This window comes from Grammomys surdaster, unplaced genomic scaffold (assembly GCF_004785775.1).
Source record: "Grammomys surdaster isolate TR1022 unplaced genomic scaffold, NIH_TR_1.0 126531, whole genome shotgun sequence".
NCBI classification, from domain to species: domain Eukaryota; kingdom Metazoa; phylum Chordata; class Mammalia; order Rodentia; family Muridae; genus Grammomys; species Grammomys surdaster.
Genome location: NW_021621323.1, coordinates 26,219 through 40,996, shown reverse-complemented (window position 1 = coordinate 40,996; position 14,778 = coordinate 26,219). Strand labels below are relative to the sequence as shown.

The 14,778-nt window shown below is 41.2% G+C and overlaps 1 protein-coding gene across 4 annotated transcripts in view; it reads left to right on the top strand.

The window, feature by feature from the left end:
• The window catches only part of LOC114614787 (guanylate-binding protein 5-like), an 18,686-nt gene extending 4,658 nt beyond the window's left edge, over positions 1-14,028 (top strand). For all 4 annotated transcript variants that reach the window (XM_028760415.1, XM_028760414.1, XM_028760413.1 and 1 more), the window contains exons 4-11: positions 1,539-1,648; positions 2,277-2,470; positions 2,799-3,041; positions 4,130-4,410; positions 5,443-5,655; positions 6,440-6,542; positions 6,667-6,848; positions 12,614-14,028. In XM_028760415.1, the coding sequence (XP_028616248.1) occupies positions 1,539-1,648; positions 2,277-2,470; positions 2,799-3,041; positions 4,130-4,410; positions 5,443-5,655; positions 6,440-6,542; positions 6,667-6,848; positions 12,614-12,733 (1,446 nt within the window). In that variant the 3' untranslated portion in view covers positions 12,734-14,028. The remainder of the gene's footprint in view (positions 1-1,538; positions 1,649-2,276; positions 2,471-2,798; positions 3,042-4,129; positions 4,411-5,442; positions 5,656-6,439; positions 6,543-6,666; positions 6,849-12,613) is intronic.
• The last annotated feature ends 750 nt before the right edge of the window (positions 14,029-14,778 follow it).

Sequence of the window (14,778 nt, the reverse complement as noted above, 5' to 3'; positions counted from 1 at the left end):
AGAGAGAGAGAGAGCTGGAGCAGGATAGATGTAGATGCTGGCCATGAGCATATGGAAAGAGGGGGAGGGGAATGGGTCTAGAGAGGGTAAGAAGCAGGAGCAAGCCAAGAAAGCAAGGGAGAGAGGAGAGGAGGGGACAAGCAACCCCTTTTATAGTGAGTCAGAGCATGGGGAGGAGAGTGAGAGGGTAGTAGAGACAGAGAGAGGCAGAGAGAGAGGGAGGAGGGAGATAGAGGAAGGAGGAGGAGGAAGAGAAGGAAGAGGAGGAAGCATGTGGAGAGGGGCAGAAAGGGAATGGAGAGAGAGGGTAAGGGGTGGGAGCAAGAGAGCAAGAGAGAGAGGAGGGGGAAAGCAGCCCCTTTAGCTAGTCAGACACAGGCACACCTGGCTGTTGCCAGGTAACTGTGGGACAGAGCCTAGACTAAATGCCAACACCATGCACTTTTCTCCCCACTTTTAAATAGTCAGAGTTTGGATGCAAACAATGAAAAAGTATCTTGACAAGGCAGAATCAGCACTGGGGTGGGGGTGGGGGGATACTAAATACTTCCAAGGTACTTAAACATAGTAGGATTAAAGTCACTGTCACAAACCCAGCACTGCAGAGAACATGGCCTAATAGTTGGTGACCGCGTAGATCGAGTTGCCTAAATCGTGCTTGTAGTACCTGCAGCCCCATGATTTTGGCCAAAGGAGAAAGTTTCCCCAAATGTTTTCCCATTTCTCTTTGTTTCTGTTTTCTGACTTATTATGAGAACAGTAGACACACGGGCATCCTCCTGTTGTACGCTGGTAATCGTTGAACACACCCCTCATCACAAATACAGCACTTCAGTCTGTAGCACCTGATTTTTTCCTAAATGTTCCTGTCACCACTGAGTTCAAACTTCCGATGCAGAATCCTCCTTGCATTTGGGGAGATGTGCCTTTTATGAACCAGTGTGAGCTGGTTCTGGGACATAGCCAGATCTTTCTCTTGAGTGTCCATTGTGAGAGAGTTTTTTTGTTCTTTTTAATTTTGTTTGATTTGTTAAGATTCAAAGATGACAAGCCATAATTTGATTTACTCATCTGCAACATGGAAAAAAACAGTTATAAACTCATTTCACAGCACTGTCTTTGGAGTAAGTGACCTGCTTCTGGGGAATGTGTTCATACATACATACATACATACACATATACACACATATATACATACGTACATTCATATGTACATATATATATATATCATGCATATAAATTATGTTTTGCTCCTGTAAAACGTTAGTTTTATGTATTTTAGGCATTAAATATAAATATAAACAATTAGCTATCCACTAACTATATTCATTTTCCAACTACCTAAGAATCATTAAAAGAAAGACTAGTGAGTTTGCAATGAACAGGTCGATTAAAAAATTACTGGTGAGAAACGCATGCAAAATGCATACTTGCAAATATTTTTGTTTTGTTTAACATTTGCATATCAACATGTTATTTTTAGTGATACTCACCTAAGAATGCCTTGAGACATGCTTCAAATTTGTTCTCATTTATAGGTTGATGAAAAGAGTGACGCGAACATCTTCGCACTGGCAATCCTCCTCAGTAGCACCTTTGTATACAACACCATGAACAAGATTGACCAGGGGGCTATCGATCTACTGCAGTATCCTTTTGTGGTCCAGGACAGCACCGGGATGGAGAAAGCATGCCACCTATGCACCTGTGAGACCTTGTAAACAATAAGAATTAAATTACAGGTGGTAAGGAGATGGCTCCGTCAGTGAAATTCTTGTGTGACAAGGCCTCAGTCTTTGTCACATAAAATGAGGATATGAGTTTGGATCCATGGCATCCACACAATAAACAAGGCATTGCAGTGTATATTTATAACCCCAAGGCTGAGTGTGGACAGACAGGATGGTTCCCAGGGTTTACTAAGGTATAACCAATCAGATAGCTCCACATTCAGAAAAGACTCTGTCCCAAAACACAAGGTAGAGAGTATTAGAAGATACCCAATACCAGTGTCTGGCCTCAACAGATACGTACCTCTGCATACCCAGAAGTGCACACACACAAACACATATGTACAACACACACATTCATACACACACACACACATGCACACACACACATGCATCCGCGTTAAAACATGATGTGGAATACAAACAAAGAAAAGAACCCTCATGCATGTCATTGATGCACGGTTGATTCAGGTCATGTAGAAAAGGTTTAAAGAAGTGTTAGATGCAAGCCCCCACTTATGCCAGCTTTCCTCAACTGTGTCTCAGCAATGTGACAGAACTGACAGATCTGCTCCGGACAAGAAATTCCTCTGATCCTAATGAAACTGAGGATCCTGATGACGTGAGCTTCTTCCCAGACTTGGTGTGGACTCTGAGAGATTTCTTCCTGGGCCTGGAAGCCAATGGGCATACCATCACATCAGATGAATATCTGGAGAATTCGCTGAAGCTGAAGCAAGGTAACAGAGCTTCAGTTTGGGGAAAAGAAAAGTATCCAGGATTTTTTTTTTATAGTGCAGCTAGGTATATCATTTTCCACATGTACCCTCCCAGCACTTCTACAAATAATAGCAGTGATTATTTAATTGACAGTGAACTAAGATGTTCAATATTAAATTCTATTAGTCCTCAGTTATTGAACAAATTTCTCTCCTTTTTCTTTGTTTCCTTTGCTAGTTAGTTTTTAATCTTTATGCAATGTCATGGGGAAAGGTCATCTATCTAAAGCAAATAGATTAAGGTGGATATAAATTATATTCTAGATAAATTCTGTATTTCCTCCTCCAGGTAGTGATGAAAGAACACAAACATACAATCTACCCCGGCTGTGCATTCAGAAGTTCTTCCCAGTAAAGAAATGCTTTGCTTTTGACTTTCCTGCTCGTGGCAATAAGCTTTCTCAGCTTCAAATGCTCAGTAGTGAGGAGCTGAATCCTGATTTTGTGCAGGACCTTTCAGAATTCTGTTCTCACATCTTCACCCATTCTAAGACCAAGACTCTTCCAGGAGGCATCCAGGTCAATGGACCTCGTAAGTACTTTTAAAAAGATATTAGTGTAACTCATCATAAAGAATAACGGACACAGAGAGATTCTTTGTTGATGAATTGACAAATGGGTCAGTATTCACCATGATGGAAATCCAATGTACCGTGGTGACAAAGTTACAGCAGGTATCAAGCATACCTCTGGTATCAGTTTATTAAAACCTCAGAGTTACATCAAATTTAATAAGAACAAAGTTGTCAAATTAGAGAAGCTTTTATTCTTGAAACACATTAACTTACCTGGTTGACCATATTTACACAGCATATAATGGTTTTTTATTATGTGACATAGTATTTGATATTATCGCAACAAGATAAGATAAAATAAGGTAAGATAAATACATACATGTTCGAAGTAGAAACAGAGTTTGCTTGGCACAGATATTGAAGAAAACCCCATATTTGCTTAGGATCTTGAAAGATGACTATTCAAACTTCTTAATGCAGTTTATCTTAAGAACCCCATGATTTAGAGCTTGGCAAATGCTTACTAATAACATGAAAGGAATCTGTGTCACCGTCCTGCAGAAGCTGGCAAGGAAAAAAAAACAACAAGGCAGTTCCAGTGAAGAATAAGATCTAGATCACTGAATCCTATTTACAGAGGAAATTTATTCATACCACCTTAACTGTGATAAAATAAAACAACTGGGGTGGGGGATGTGAACAAAATAGAAAACTGAGAGAAAGAAAAGGGAAAGGAAACTAAAAGAAGCAAAGACCTAAAGCATTTTAATCAAATAAATATTCACAGCTTTTATATGATCATCTTATTTATTTATGGAGGAGGAGAAAATGCAGGCCGCCACATAGATCTCGAGAATTCTTCTATGTTTCTTCTTTCAACAAAGACTAGATTATGTTTTTGTTGTTGTTTATGTATGTTTTTCCTCAAAGAAAGAAGAACCTGTCTTCTTAATCACATAGTTCTTCAGAGAATTCCTTTAGACCATTTGAATATTGTCCAGAATACTGTAAGACTTCAGGCAATACATAGTTAGCATTGTCAGAACGACTCCATATAGCTCTTAGACTCCTGCACATGATACAAAAATCTTTTCCTTTTCTGAAGGTCTAGAAAGCCTGGTGCTGACTTATGTTGATGCCATCAACAGTGGGACACTGCCTTCCATAGAGAACATGGTGGTAACCTTGGCCCGGAGAGAGAACTCAGCAGCAGTACAGAAGGCCATTGTTCACTATGACCAGCTGATGAGCCAGAGTGTGCAGCTGCCTACAGAGACCCTCCAGGTGCTGCTGGACCTGCACAGGACCTGTGAGACAGAGGCCATAGGAATCTTCAGGAAGCATTCTTTCAAGGATGAGGACCAATGTTTCCAGAAAGAATTGGAGGTTATTATTTTCTGTATTTGTTTATAGACATCAGGGTCACAGACAGCAAGAATACTTCTGCAAGATATACAGTAGAACTAATAAAAACAATCAGTTACCACTAGACTGGAAAGAGATGACAGTCACTTATGTGGCCTTTGGTCTGAGTTTATTTAAGGCTCTTGACATTCACACACACACACACACACACACACACACACACACACACACCTCCCCTCACCTGTACTATGTTCTCCTCATAAAAAAAATGAAATTTACTTTACTTTACTGAAGATCTTCATTAAGAAAGTATTTATGCTTTATTGATGAAGTTGACAGAATTGCCTTCACATCTACTAAGATACAATAAATGTAGGATTAATAGAATAAGCAGGTGCAGACTGTGATTCAATTTCACACTCGCTTTGAGGTAAAAAAATCTGAAAAAAATGTTATACAGTTGATTCCATTTAAAATTATGGTGCCCGTTAGAGTTCTGCAATCATAAAATCACATCTAAGTTTTAATAATTTCTTGAGAAAAGAATTTCAAAGTTACCTCAACTAAATTCAGTGGGACACACACACACACACACACACACACACACTAATGGAGAGTGACTTCTTGGCAGTAAGAGGGGTTTCCATGGTTGAAGGAGAAAAGGTGAGAGGATATTATGGTGAAAAACATGAGTGAACCTCCCTGCATAAATGTAGGAAAATGTCAAGTTATGAAGGAATTAAAAACAACATGACAGGGTGTTGTACTCACATAAGTTCTTTCTCACTTTCCCCTAATAAAACAACTTAGCTAATCTGCTGTTTAAAAATGAAGAAACTTCTAATGCCAAAGAAACATAACTTTTCAGATTATTATTCTTACAACTTTTCTAGCTTTGGTAAGGATACAATCTTATGTACATTCTCTAAGTTTCTAAGAAAATAAAATGTAGATTCTTTTGAAAAAATATTTCTCAGAAACGCCGAAGTCTATCTAACATCTCCATGTTTTTCTTTGTTCGCTTGTACTTGTTTTGTTTTGGTCCATGTATAGAGCCTACTACGTGCAAAGCAGGACGAGATTTGCAAGAAGAATGTGGATGCTTCTGCAGCCCTCTGTTCAACCATACTTCAGAATATTTTTAAACCTCTGGAACAAGAAGTGGCACAAGGGATCTATGCTAAACCAGGAGGCCACAGTCTCTACCTTCAGAGGATGGAACAGCTGAAGGCACAGTACCGTCAGCAGCCAGGGAAGGGAACACAGGTATCTTTCATCCCCGGTACAAGTGAAGTGATGTACTCTATGTCTCTGTCCATGAGTTTCTCTTCTGTTGCCTGAACGTGCTCCTGGCACAGATGTTTTATGGGAGAGAGCTTGTGGTTCAGCGACAGCTGTAGATAACAGCAACCCATCGCTGTGATTGTCAGACTTCTGTTGTGGACATCAATGTTCATGAACATCAAAGGGACTAATCAGGATTATACAAGGCAGAATCTCAGTTAGTGAAGCCGGTTTAAGGAAATCGATAAACTGATTGGCTTAAAAGGCTTTTAGTCCACGTGTAGATGCATTCCAGGGTTCAAACGATGTAATTCATTTTCCTTAATTTTATTTATTTTTAACTTCTACTTCATTTCTATGTTTTGTTTTCCTAATTGTTGGCTTTGTTTATAAGCAGCTCCTTTACCTGCTGAGAAAAAAAAAAAACAAAAACAAAAGCAAATGGCTCTGACATGTCCCAAGTTTCACTTGCTCTTAGAGATGTATGTCTCAGAGGAGGCACGCAGATCTGCTCCAGCATCCATAAAAACACTAAAATTTGGGTGTCTTAAAAATCTAATATGGATGCTGGAAATAAGACTGGTACCTATAACGTTCCTGGGTGCTGTGACTGGCCAGGCTAGCATCATTTCTGTGCATGAGAATTGATGGACAGTCTCATCATGTAATGGCTGAGGATCTCCCAGGAAGGAGAGATAGTGAGAGAAGAAATAAAGGTTACAAATTAGCATTTTCTAATTCTAACAGCATGTTTTGGGGTTTCCAGGCTGAGGAAGTGCTGCAGAAATATTTGAATGCCAAAGAAACAGTGAGCAATACAGTTCTACAAACAGACCAGGCTCTCACAGCCAAAGAGAGGCAGAGGAAAGGTGAGTGGGAAATGGAGGCCATGCATGATGTACAGGAAGGCTAACACTAGAACAGTCTGCATTTGCAACCAGAGAGCACTGTATTTGTTAATCCTAGAGATTTGTTGTGTTCCTTTCTCTTCAGAGGAACAAGCAAGAGCAGAGGCTGCCCGGGCTGAAGCAAAGAGGCTGGAGGCTATTCGCATCCAGGAAGAGCAAAGGAGAGCAGAGCAGGAGAGAAAGCATCAAGAGCAAGTGAGGCAGATGGAAACTGAGAGAGCAAACTTTGAGAGGGAGCAACGGAGGATCCGGGAGCAGAGGGTCAAGGTACTTGTGGACTATTTCCTCTCAGATGTTACTCAGCTGCACACCTCTCTCCCATCTGTCAAGGTGACAGTCTGATGTCTCATGGGGAGGGATGGGCTTATGTGACAGACAGCTCAGGGCATTGATGCTGGAGCCAGAGTGTGGGGCGGTAATCCCAGGCATGACTTTTTCCAAACACATTTATGCAAGTTGTCCCCTTTATCTGTACTTTGGTGTGAGAGATCAAATCTTTTAGGTTCAGACTCCATCTTAGAGAATTTGACCTCAGGTTGAACTCAAGTTACTAACAAACTGACACCTAGCACCAGCTTCCAGGCTACCTTTCTCCCCACCCCCAACAAAACCTGCATCTAACACCAGTTTCCAGGTCATTCTTCAACAAATTTATATCCCAAGGTTACAAGCCTGCCCCTGGCACTTCACGTCCTAATAACCACCAATCAGAACCAAAGCAGAAGTTAAGTTTATAGTTTGGCTCGCAGCACCAGCCAATTATGTTAAAGGTCATGATGGGCCTCCCCAATTAGATGTGTACTAGGCTAGATACTCCCTTCTCTTGCCTCTATAAATGCTCACCTAAAACTGGGCTCAGAGCTTCAGCTTCCCGCTGTGTCAGGGTTGATAGGGAGCACAAATTCGAGGCTAGACCCTAATGTGTTTGCCTCAGAATCAGCTCCTTGGTGGTCTTTTGGGGGTTCATAAATGTTTCCTGACAACATTTTGGTGCATTGGTTAAGAACTCCAAGACCTCCAGGACCTGGCTCAGAAGGTCTCAATATCTGTCTGAGTAATATCTGTCTGAGTAATATCTGTCTGAGTCTGTGAGTCTGTCCATGTGTTTATGTATGCTAATTCCTATCTGTGTCTTTGTCTGTTTGTAAACTCTGAGTGGTGCCATATCCATAATTCTGTTCTGAAAAAAAGCCTTATATCTGTGGCCAGATTAAAACACACATGCTAGGGGACCATGGCCACGTGGGACCAGAAGGCATTCTGAGTCCCCCTCTTTTCAGTAATCAATCTCTTGATCTTCCTCTTCACCCACCAGCCCACCTGGCATGATGGCCAACAGCTCTTGTGATTCTCTTCCTCACAGACAGAGGCCAGGAGGTTGGTTCTTGGCCCCACTAGGGAACGCACCAGCAACCAGGCAGCTACTGAGGCTGACTTTCCCTTAAGACCACCCAGAGGAGGGCTTCAACACTGCTAAAGCTAAGGAGAGACCTTAAGTCTTACTGCCAGGTGCTGATTGGCAGGTCTCAAAGCAGCTGTAAGACAGCCCAACAATCTGGCCAAAGATAAATAAGGGATTAGTCAGAGAAATAAGGAGAGGTCTGCAGCTTTCTTAGAAAGGTTCATAGAGACATTCCAGAGCAAAGGAAGCAGTAGCTGTAGCTTTGATCAATCAGACTGTACCAGATAGTAAGAAAAAGCTCCAGAGGGTTGAGAGGTTAAGAAAAAAAAAAGTCTGAGAGATTTAATGATAGTGGCAGAGAAAATGTTTAATAATAATAATTAATAATAATAATAATAATAATAATAAAATGAAGAGGAAAAGCATTTGAGGGCAGAGAAACAAACAGAAATGACAATAGAAAGGAGCAGAAGCATCACACTCAGGATCTGGCAAAGATCCTGTTGGCAGCCACGGTTGAACCAGAGGACCATAGAAGACATCCGAAACAAATGACTTCTAGAAAAAGAGGTAAGGGAGGCCCTAAGGATAGAAAACGCTCCTTACTTGGAAGAGAAAAGAAAACCCATCTGCTTCCTTGTTGATAATAGAGCTCAACATTCTGTCTTGCTAAAACCTGAAGATAAAGTCTCTTCAATAGTTTATAAATAATCTCCTGGTGGCAGTAAAAAACAACCAAAAATGCCCAAAAAGGCCTCAAAGAGGCCCTGGAAAATTTGGACTATCGAGCCTACTCTAAGAAGGCCCTGCTCTGCAAACCACAGGTGACCTCCCTAGATCTGGGGGAAATGTATTAAGAGAAGGTTAGAGATAGGTCTCTGAAGCCAGAAAGAAATTTCTACACCAGCTTTAGGCTTACCAGAAGTGACTAAGCCCTTCCATCGCTTCATGGATGAGATCTGAGACCCAGTTGCCAGAGGCTGTCTCCCTCCCTGGTTTGAGCATTTCGGCACCCAGAGCCCTCCTCGTTAAGGACACTGACAAACTGTCACTGGCTCAAAGCCTTATCAATGCCAGAATGACTCATTACCAGTCTCTCCTCTTAAACCCCTTTAAGATAAACTTTTGGGTCCAGCTACCCTAAGCTTAGCTACCCTGCTGTCTGACCTAGACCTTGATGAGCCTCTGAATGACTGCTTGGATATTTTAGCCCATATCCATGGGATCAGAGCAGATCTTCAGGATACCTCCTTGATGGATGCACAGTTCATCAATGGCAACGGCTTTATTCAGAATGGACAGAGATATGCTGGGCAGCAGTTGTCTGAAACACCAAGACCATATGGGCAGAGCCACTCCTGGCAGGAACATCAGCACAGAAAGTTGAACTTGTATCTCTAACCAAGGAGTTAGAGCTGGGAAAAGACCTTTGCTACCTCTCATGTCCATGGACTTATTTATATATAGGGAGGCCTTCTGACAGCAGAAGAAAAGACTATCAAAAATAAAGAAAAAAATTCTCTCCTTACTAAGGGCTCTATGGGTGCTGAAAATGCTGGCCATCATCCATTGCTTGGGACATCAGCAAGGAAAAGACCCAGTTTCAGAGGCCAACAATCTCTCTTGCCCTTCACTTCCCTGCACCCAAGGGACCCTATACTCCCTGACCATCCTAAGCATTCAAAAGATGACATAACCTTGAGTAGAAGTTTGCCCATGTCCCACTGTTATAGTGGATGATAGAGAACAGCAGATTACAAACGCATTGTGCCAGAAGAAATGGGACTACACATACTCAGAAAATCTGCTGCCCTTCCCATATGGGCATCTAGATAATACAGGATTTGCTAGTAAAGGATTAGAGATGCCATCTCAAAGATAGCTGAGATTGTCAAGAACTGTGACACCTGTCAGCTAACTAATAGGATGAGTAATGAGAAGAACCATGGTAACTGGTTCAGAGGCACAAAGCCTAGACTCGACTGAGAGACAGACTTCACAGAGGTAAAACCAAGAAAATTTAGATATACATATTTACTGATGTTTATAGATACCTTTTCAGTTTGGACTGAGGCTTCCCCCACCAAGCATAAAACTACATCTGCAGTGACAAAGAAGCCGTCAGAGGACACACTGCCAAGGTATGAGCTTCCTCAGATGATAGGGTCAGACAGTGGACCAGCTTTTGTGTCCCAGGCAAGTCAGAGATCAGCCAATATTCTGGGGATTGATTGGGAACTTTATTGTGCATATAGACCCCAGAGTTCAGGATAGGTAGAGAAAATAAACAAAACCCTAAAAGAGACTTTAACTAAATTAACCTAAGAGACTGACAATGACCAAGTTAACTCTCCTTCCCTTCACTATCTATAGGGTATGAAACTCCCATTAACAGTTGGGACTCACCCCTTTTAAAATCATGGTTCGGATACCCCCTCCCCCAGTGTCCTTAACATACAAGCAGAGGTCATCCCTGAATTCAAGGATCTCGTCAGTTGCTAGATGATCTCAAAGGTATCCAATAGGTGCATAAACATGTTTGGCCTAAACTTCATGTTCTCTATAAAACAGGTCTCCCTCCAGCCAGGGGTCATTAAAATCTCATTAAAACATTCCTGTGTTATCATCTTGACCCTATCCATTTTCCTGAAGTTTGATAGGATTACAGCCATAGATCCACCATGCATCCATTGGTAGTTGAAGATGACCTGACCAGCAGGAGAAAACAGCCTCAGGACTCCTGCTGTCTCCCACTGATGAGCCTCTCCCCCTGATGACCCAAGCTGCAGGGCCATCATGAAAACTGAGTGATGACAATCCTGACCCCCTCTAAGATATGACTAGTTATGCTATGTATGAGATAGCATGTCCCACCTCCAAGAGTCTCTAGGCTCCATGCAGAGATAGTCAGAAAATCAATGGCCAAAATGAGAGAGGGCCTTACTAAACATTAGAGAAACTTAAAAATATTCAGCATATGGTCCTAAAGAGTCACTATCAGTCCCTCCAAAACCTAGATGACAAAGCCTGTGAGCTCCAGAATCCAGGATTGGGCCTTCTAGTTAACCAAGAAAGGGAGGAATGAGAGACCCATATCTTTTGGGTTCAGACTCTATCTTACAGAACCTGACTTAAGGTTGAACTCAAGTTCATTAACAAACCGACACCTAACACCAGTTTCCAGGCTACCCCACCCCGCCAAAAAACCTGCATCTAGCACCAATTTCCAGGTTATTCTTCAACAAATCTATACCCTGCCCCAACACTTCACTTCTTAACAACCACCAATCAGAAAAAAAAAAAAAAAAAAGCAGAAGTTAAGTTTATGGCTCCTAGCACCAGCCAATTATGTTAAAGACCATAATGCTCCCCCCCAATCAGATGTGTATTAGACTAGATAACCCCTTCTTAACTCTATAAATGCTTGCCTAAAACTGGGTTCAGAGCTCCACCTTCCTGCTGGGTCAGAGTTGGCGGGGAACCCAAGCTTGAGCTAGAATAGAGACCCTAATGCAATTGCCTAGGACTCGGCTCATGAATGTTTCCTGGCACAACAGTAGTGTAGAGGCAGCAACAACATGTGTTTTACAAGACTGTTATAATAAATGCACTAATATTTGCATTTAGACTGATGTCTGGCACACAGTGTGCATAATCAGTTATTAAATAAGTGGAGGCATTTCTTGATCACATTAACTATCTCTGCTCTGGACAATCACGTGTCTTGGATCGTGGTGGGTTTTTGCTGTTGTCGTCGTTGTTGTTGTTTTTTTTTTTTTTTTACATGAGGTTCATGGTCTGTGTCTTCATTCCTGTCTGGTCTTTACCCATGGCTTCAGCACTTAGGAAGCAGTAGGTATGATTTATCAGGTACAAAGTCCTTCATAGGCATTCTCTGATCTAATCACTGTGAAGCAGAACTATTGTGTCCCTAGCACTCAGGTGAATTCTGTGACTTCCCACAAAAATCAGCCAGATGCAGACTTGCTGGTGGGAACTTCAGCATTGTGGCTTCTGCAGGGATGCTGTGAAATTCCTAGTTATCAGTCTTACAAAGCTGTCCTCATCCATTCCCTGACTTGTGAGTGCTTCTTCTGGTGGTAGCTTTCTCAGGGGCTACTCTAACATATATTTGACATCCCAGTGCTTTCCCGAAAGTCAGAGTGGACAATCACTTTTACCAATCAAAGTGTGGCGACCCCACCCTACCCTTCAGCTAGGTCAGACACTTTGGATGGCAGATTGTCACCTCAGTGCTCTGGATACAGTCTCTTCTTGTAGAAAAATATCTGCCACTATTCCATGTGTAGGTGAGAACTGAAGGGAATATGTCACTGAGGTTACCAAGGAGATTTTTCCGTCTAAGGAAGAAGGCTGCATTGGGATAGAATTTTAAAGACACTAGCAGGTCAGAGATTGAAATATGCTATGTCTGAAACTGGAGAAAAAGGATGAAGCTCATGATAGAACGTGGTAAGCGACACATACTGAAGGAAGAGAGCTTTTCAGGGATTGTCTACTTTACAATAGATTAAGTATGGGAAAGCCAACGGTTTAGGAATGAGAACAGAGATTGATTTTAGGGATTTTTTTTCATTAAGCTTCATTGTTTATGTTTATTGCTTCTTAGGAAGAGGCTGACAGGATCAAGGCAATGCAGGAAGCTCAGCTCAGAGCACTTGAACAGGAGCATCAACGCCTGATGGAACTGGCCGCCCAACACAGACATAATGACTGTATTATAATCTAACACACCAAAACCTGTATCCTTCCTTTCTTATTACTTTTCATTGAAGACACAAAGGAACAAGAGAATGAAGGACGTCGGACGACCAATAGTTAAGAAGCTCCAGTGTCCCCTGTCTAACTGCCATATTTGTCTCAAGATATCTTAAGTTACTCAGGGGGTGTTAATCAAGTAGAACTTGGCCGATGCCTGCCACTAACATGGTATCTCTTCTACTAGTGGACATAGGAAGAAGGTGAAAATGAGAAATCAGAGACGATTCGTAGTCCTCAACTGGGTGGAGGGCCCTAGTCCATGGGCGGTAGGCTGGCTACTCAGTACAGTCAGCTCGCCATCTGCAAGTTCTTCTTTCTTTCTATGTTCTTTTTGGGAGCCCAAATACATTATAGTCAACCTTGTCACATGGTTAACTATCGATGTCACTCACTCATGGAAGGAGATTTGTTCCTCTTGGTTGTCTTTTCTGCATCTATCTTTTGCACGTGATTAGTGATAAAGAAAGTCTCTTTATCACTAATGCTTTGATTTTCATACACAAAATCACCATTTGGCTCTGTTTGTTTCCATTTTTCTTCCTTAAAGTCTATAATTGCCCAGGTATATTGCTCACTTTCTACCAGATTCTTAACCCCAGTAATTATACTGATTTTAAATCATTTTGTTGATTTAAAGTTTAAAGTTTTTAAATGATTTCTCACTATTCTAAGCCTATCTCTGTTCCTGGGTCTATTTGCTTTATTTCTTTAAAATTAAAAAAAATCTGTGCTTGGTTTATCTGTGTGTCTGTGTGTTCTTTTAATTACATGTTGTACATTGTTGGTAACATAATTAAGACAGATAGATTTATGCTGGGAATGCGCATTTCCCTTTTATATTGATGTATCTGGCAAGCATTGGCCCAGTGTAGTTGATCAGCTGGAAATAGCCTTAGTCTGTTCTAATAAAATAGCTCTTGCCTGTATCCATCCAGAAGACAAGAGAGAGAAAGAGAGAGAAAGAGAGAGAGAGAGAGAGAGAGAGAGAGAGAGAGAGAGAGAGAGAGAGATGCCTGTTTATGTTAGTCTCATTCTGTTGCTCAATAAAATGGAATAAAAATATAAATTTCACTAAATTGATTCTCCTGTATGTCTCAACTTCTTATTCTTGCTTATACTGAAATTCATGTGTAATAGGACAGAAACACCGAAGCAGAAGCAAAAAATGGAAACTGAGATAAAATGTAGCATTTTTAGCATTTATAACTATGTTGATTAACATTTGTTTTCTCATTTTAAATAAATATTTGCTTGGAGCTTGAATAGTTAGTTTCATTTAGAATAGAAATCAAGTTAAATTATCTATCTATCTATCTATCTATCTATCTACCTATCTATCTATCTATCTATCATCTATCTATGTATCATCTATGTATCATCTATCTATCATATCTATCCTATTTGTATGAAAGGAAGAAATTATGTTAATAACATGAATACTGTTTAAGGAACGGTGGAGGTGGAAAGACAAGAGAAGAAATAAACACAAACTATGACTTCCACACTTGCTGCTGGGTAAAAGCAGGAGGAGCCAGCTCAGGTGTCCAAACGATGGCACGTGATCAGATGTTGTCTGTCATGCCCCTCCTTAAGCCTCTGCATTTTGTCCCTGCATACCCGGAGTCTCAGGACACACTGCTCTTCCTTGGGCGTTCACCAAAGGCTGAAGCAAAGAGTGTAGGTAGGCAATCCATTATTTTCTTCCTAAAGTGGGCTTACAGAGTGAGAGACCAAGCCCTAGGCCCTCTGCAGAGATACTGCAGTGCAACTGTTTCCTCTTGGCTGCTACTTCTAGTCTCAGATGCTTCTTGGCATTTCTCTCAGGCTTTGTAAAAATAAAAATGGTGCTCATCTTATAGATGGGTTAGCAGCCAAAATGTGTACTTTGTGTATTTTGTTATATAGCCACACTTACTATGTTTCATAGATCCTGCAGTGGGATGAAACATCCAATCCTTTTGTACTAACTATCCATGAAAATAACTATCGGGTTTGCTCTTATCCCTTTATCGT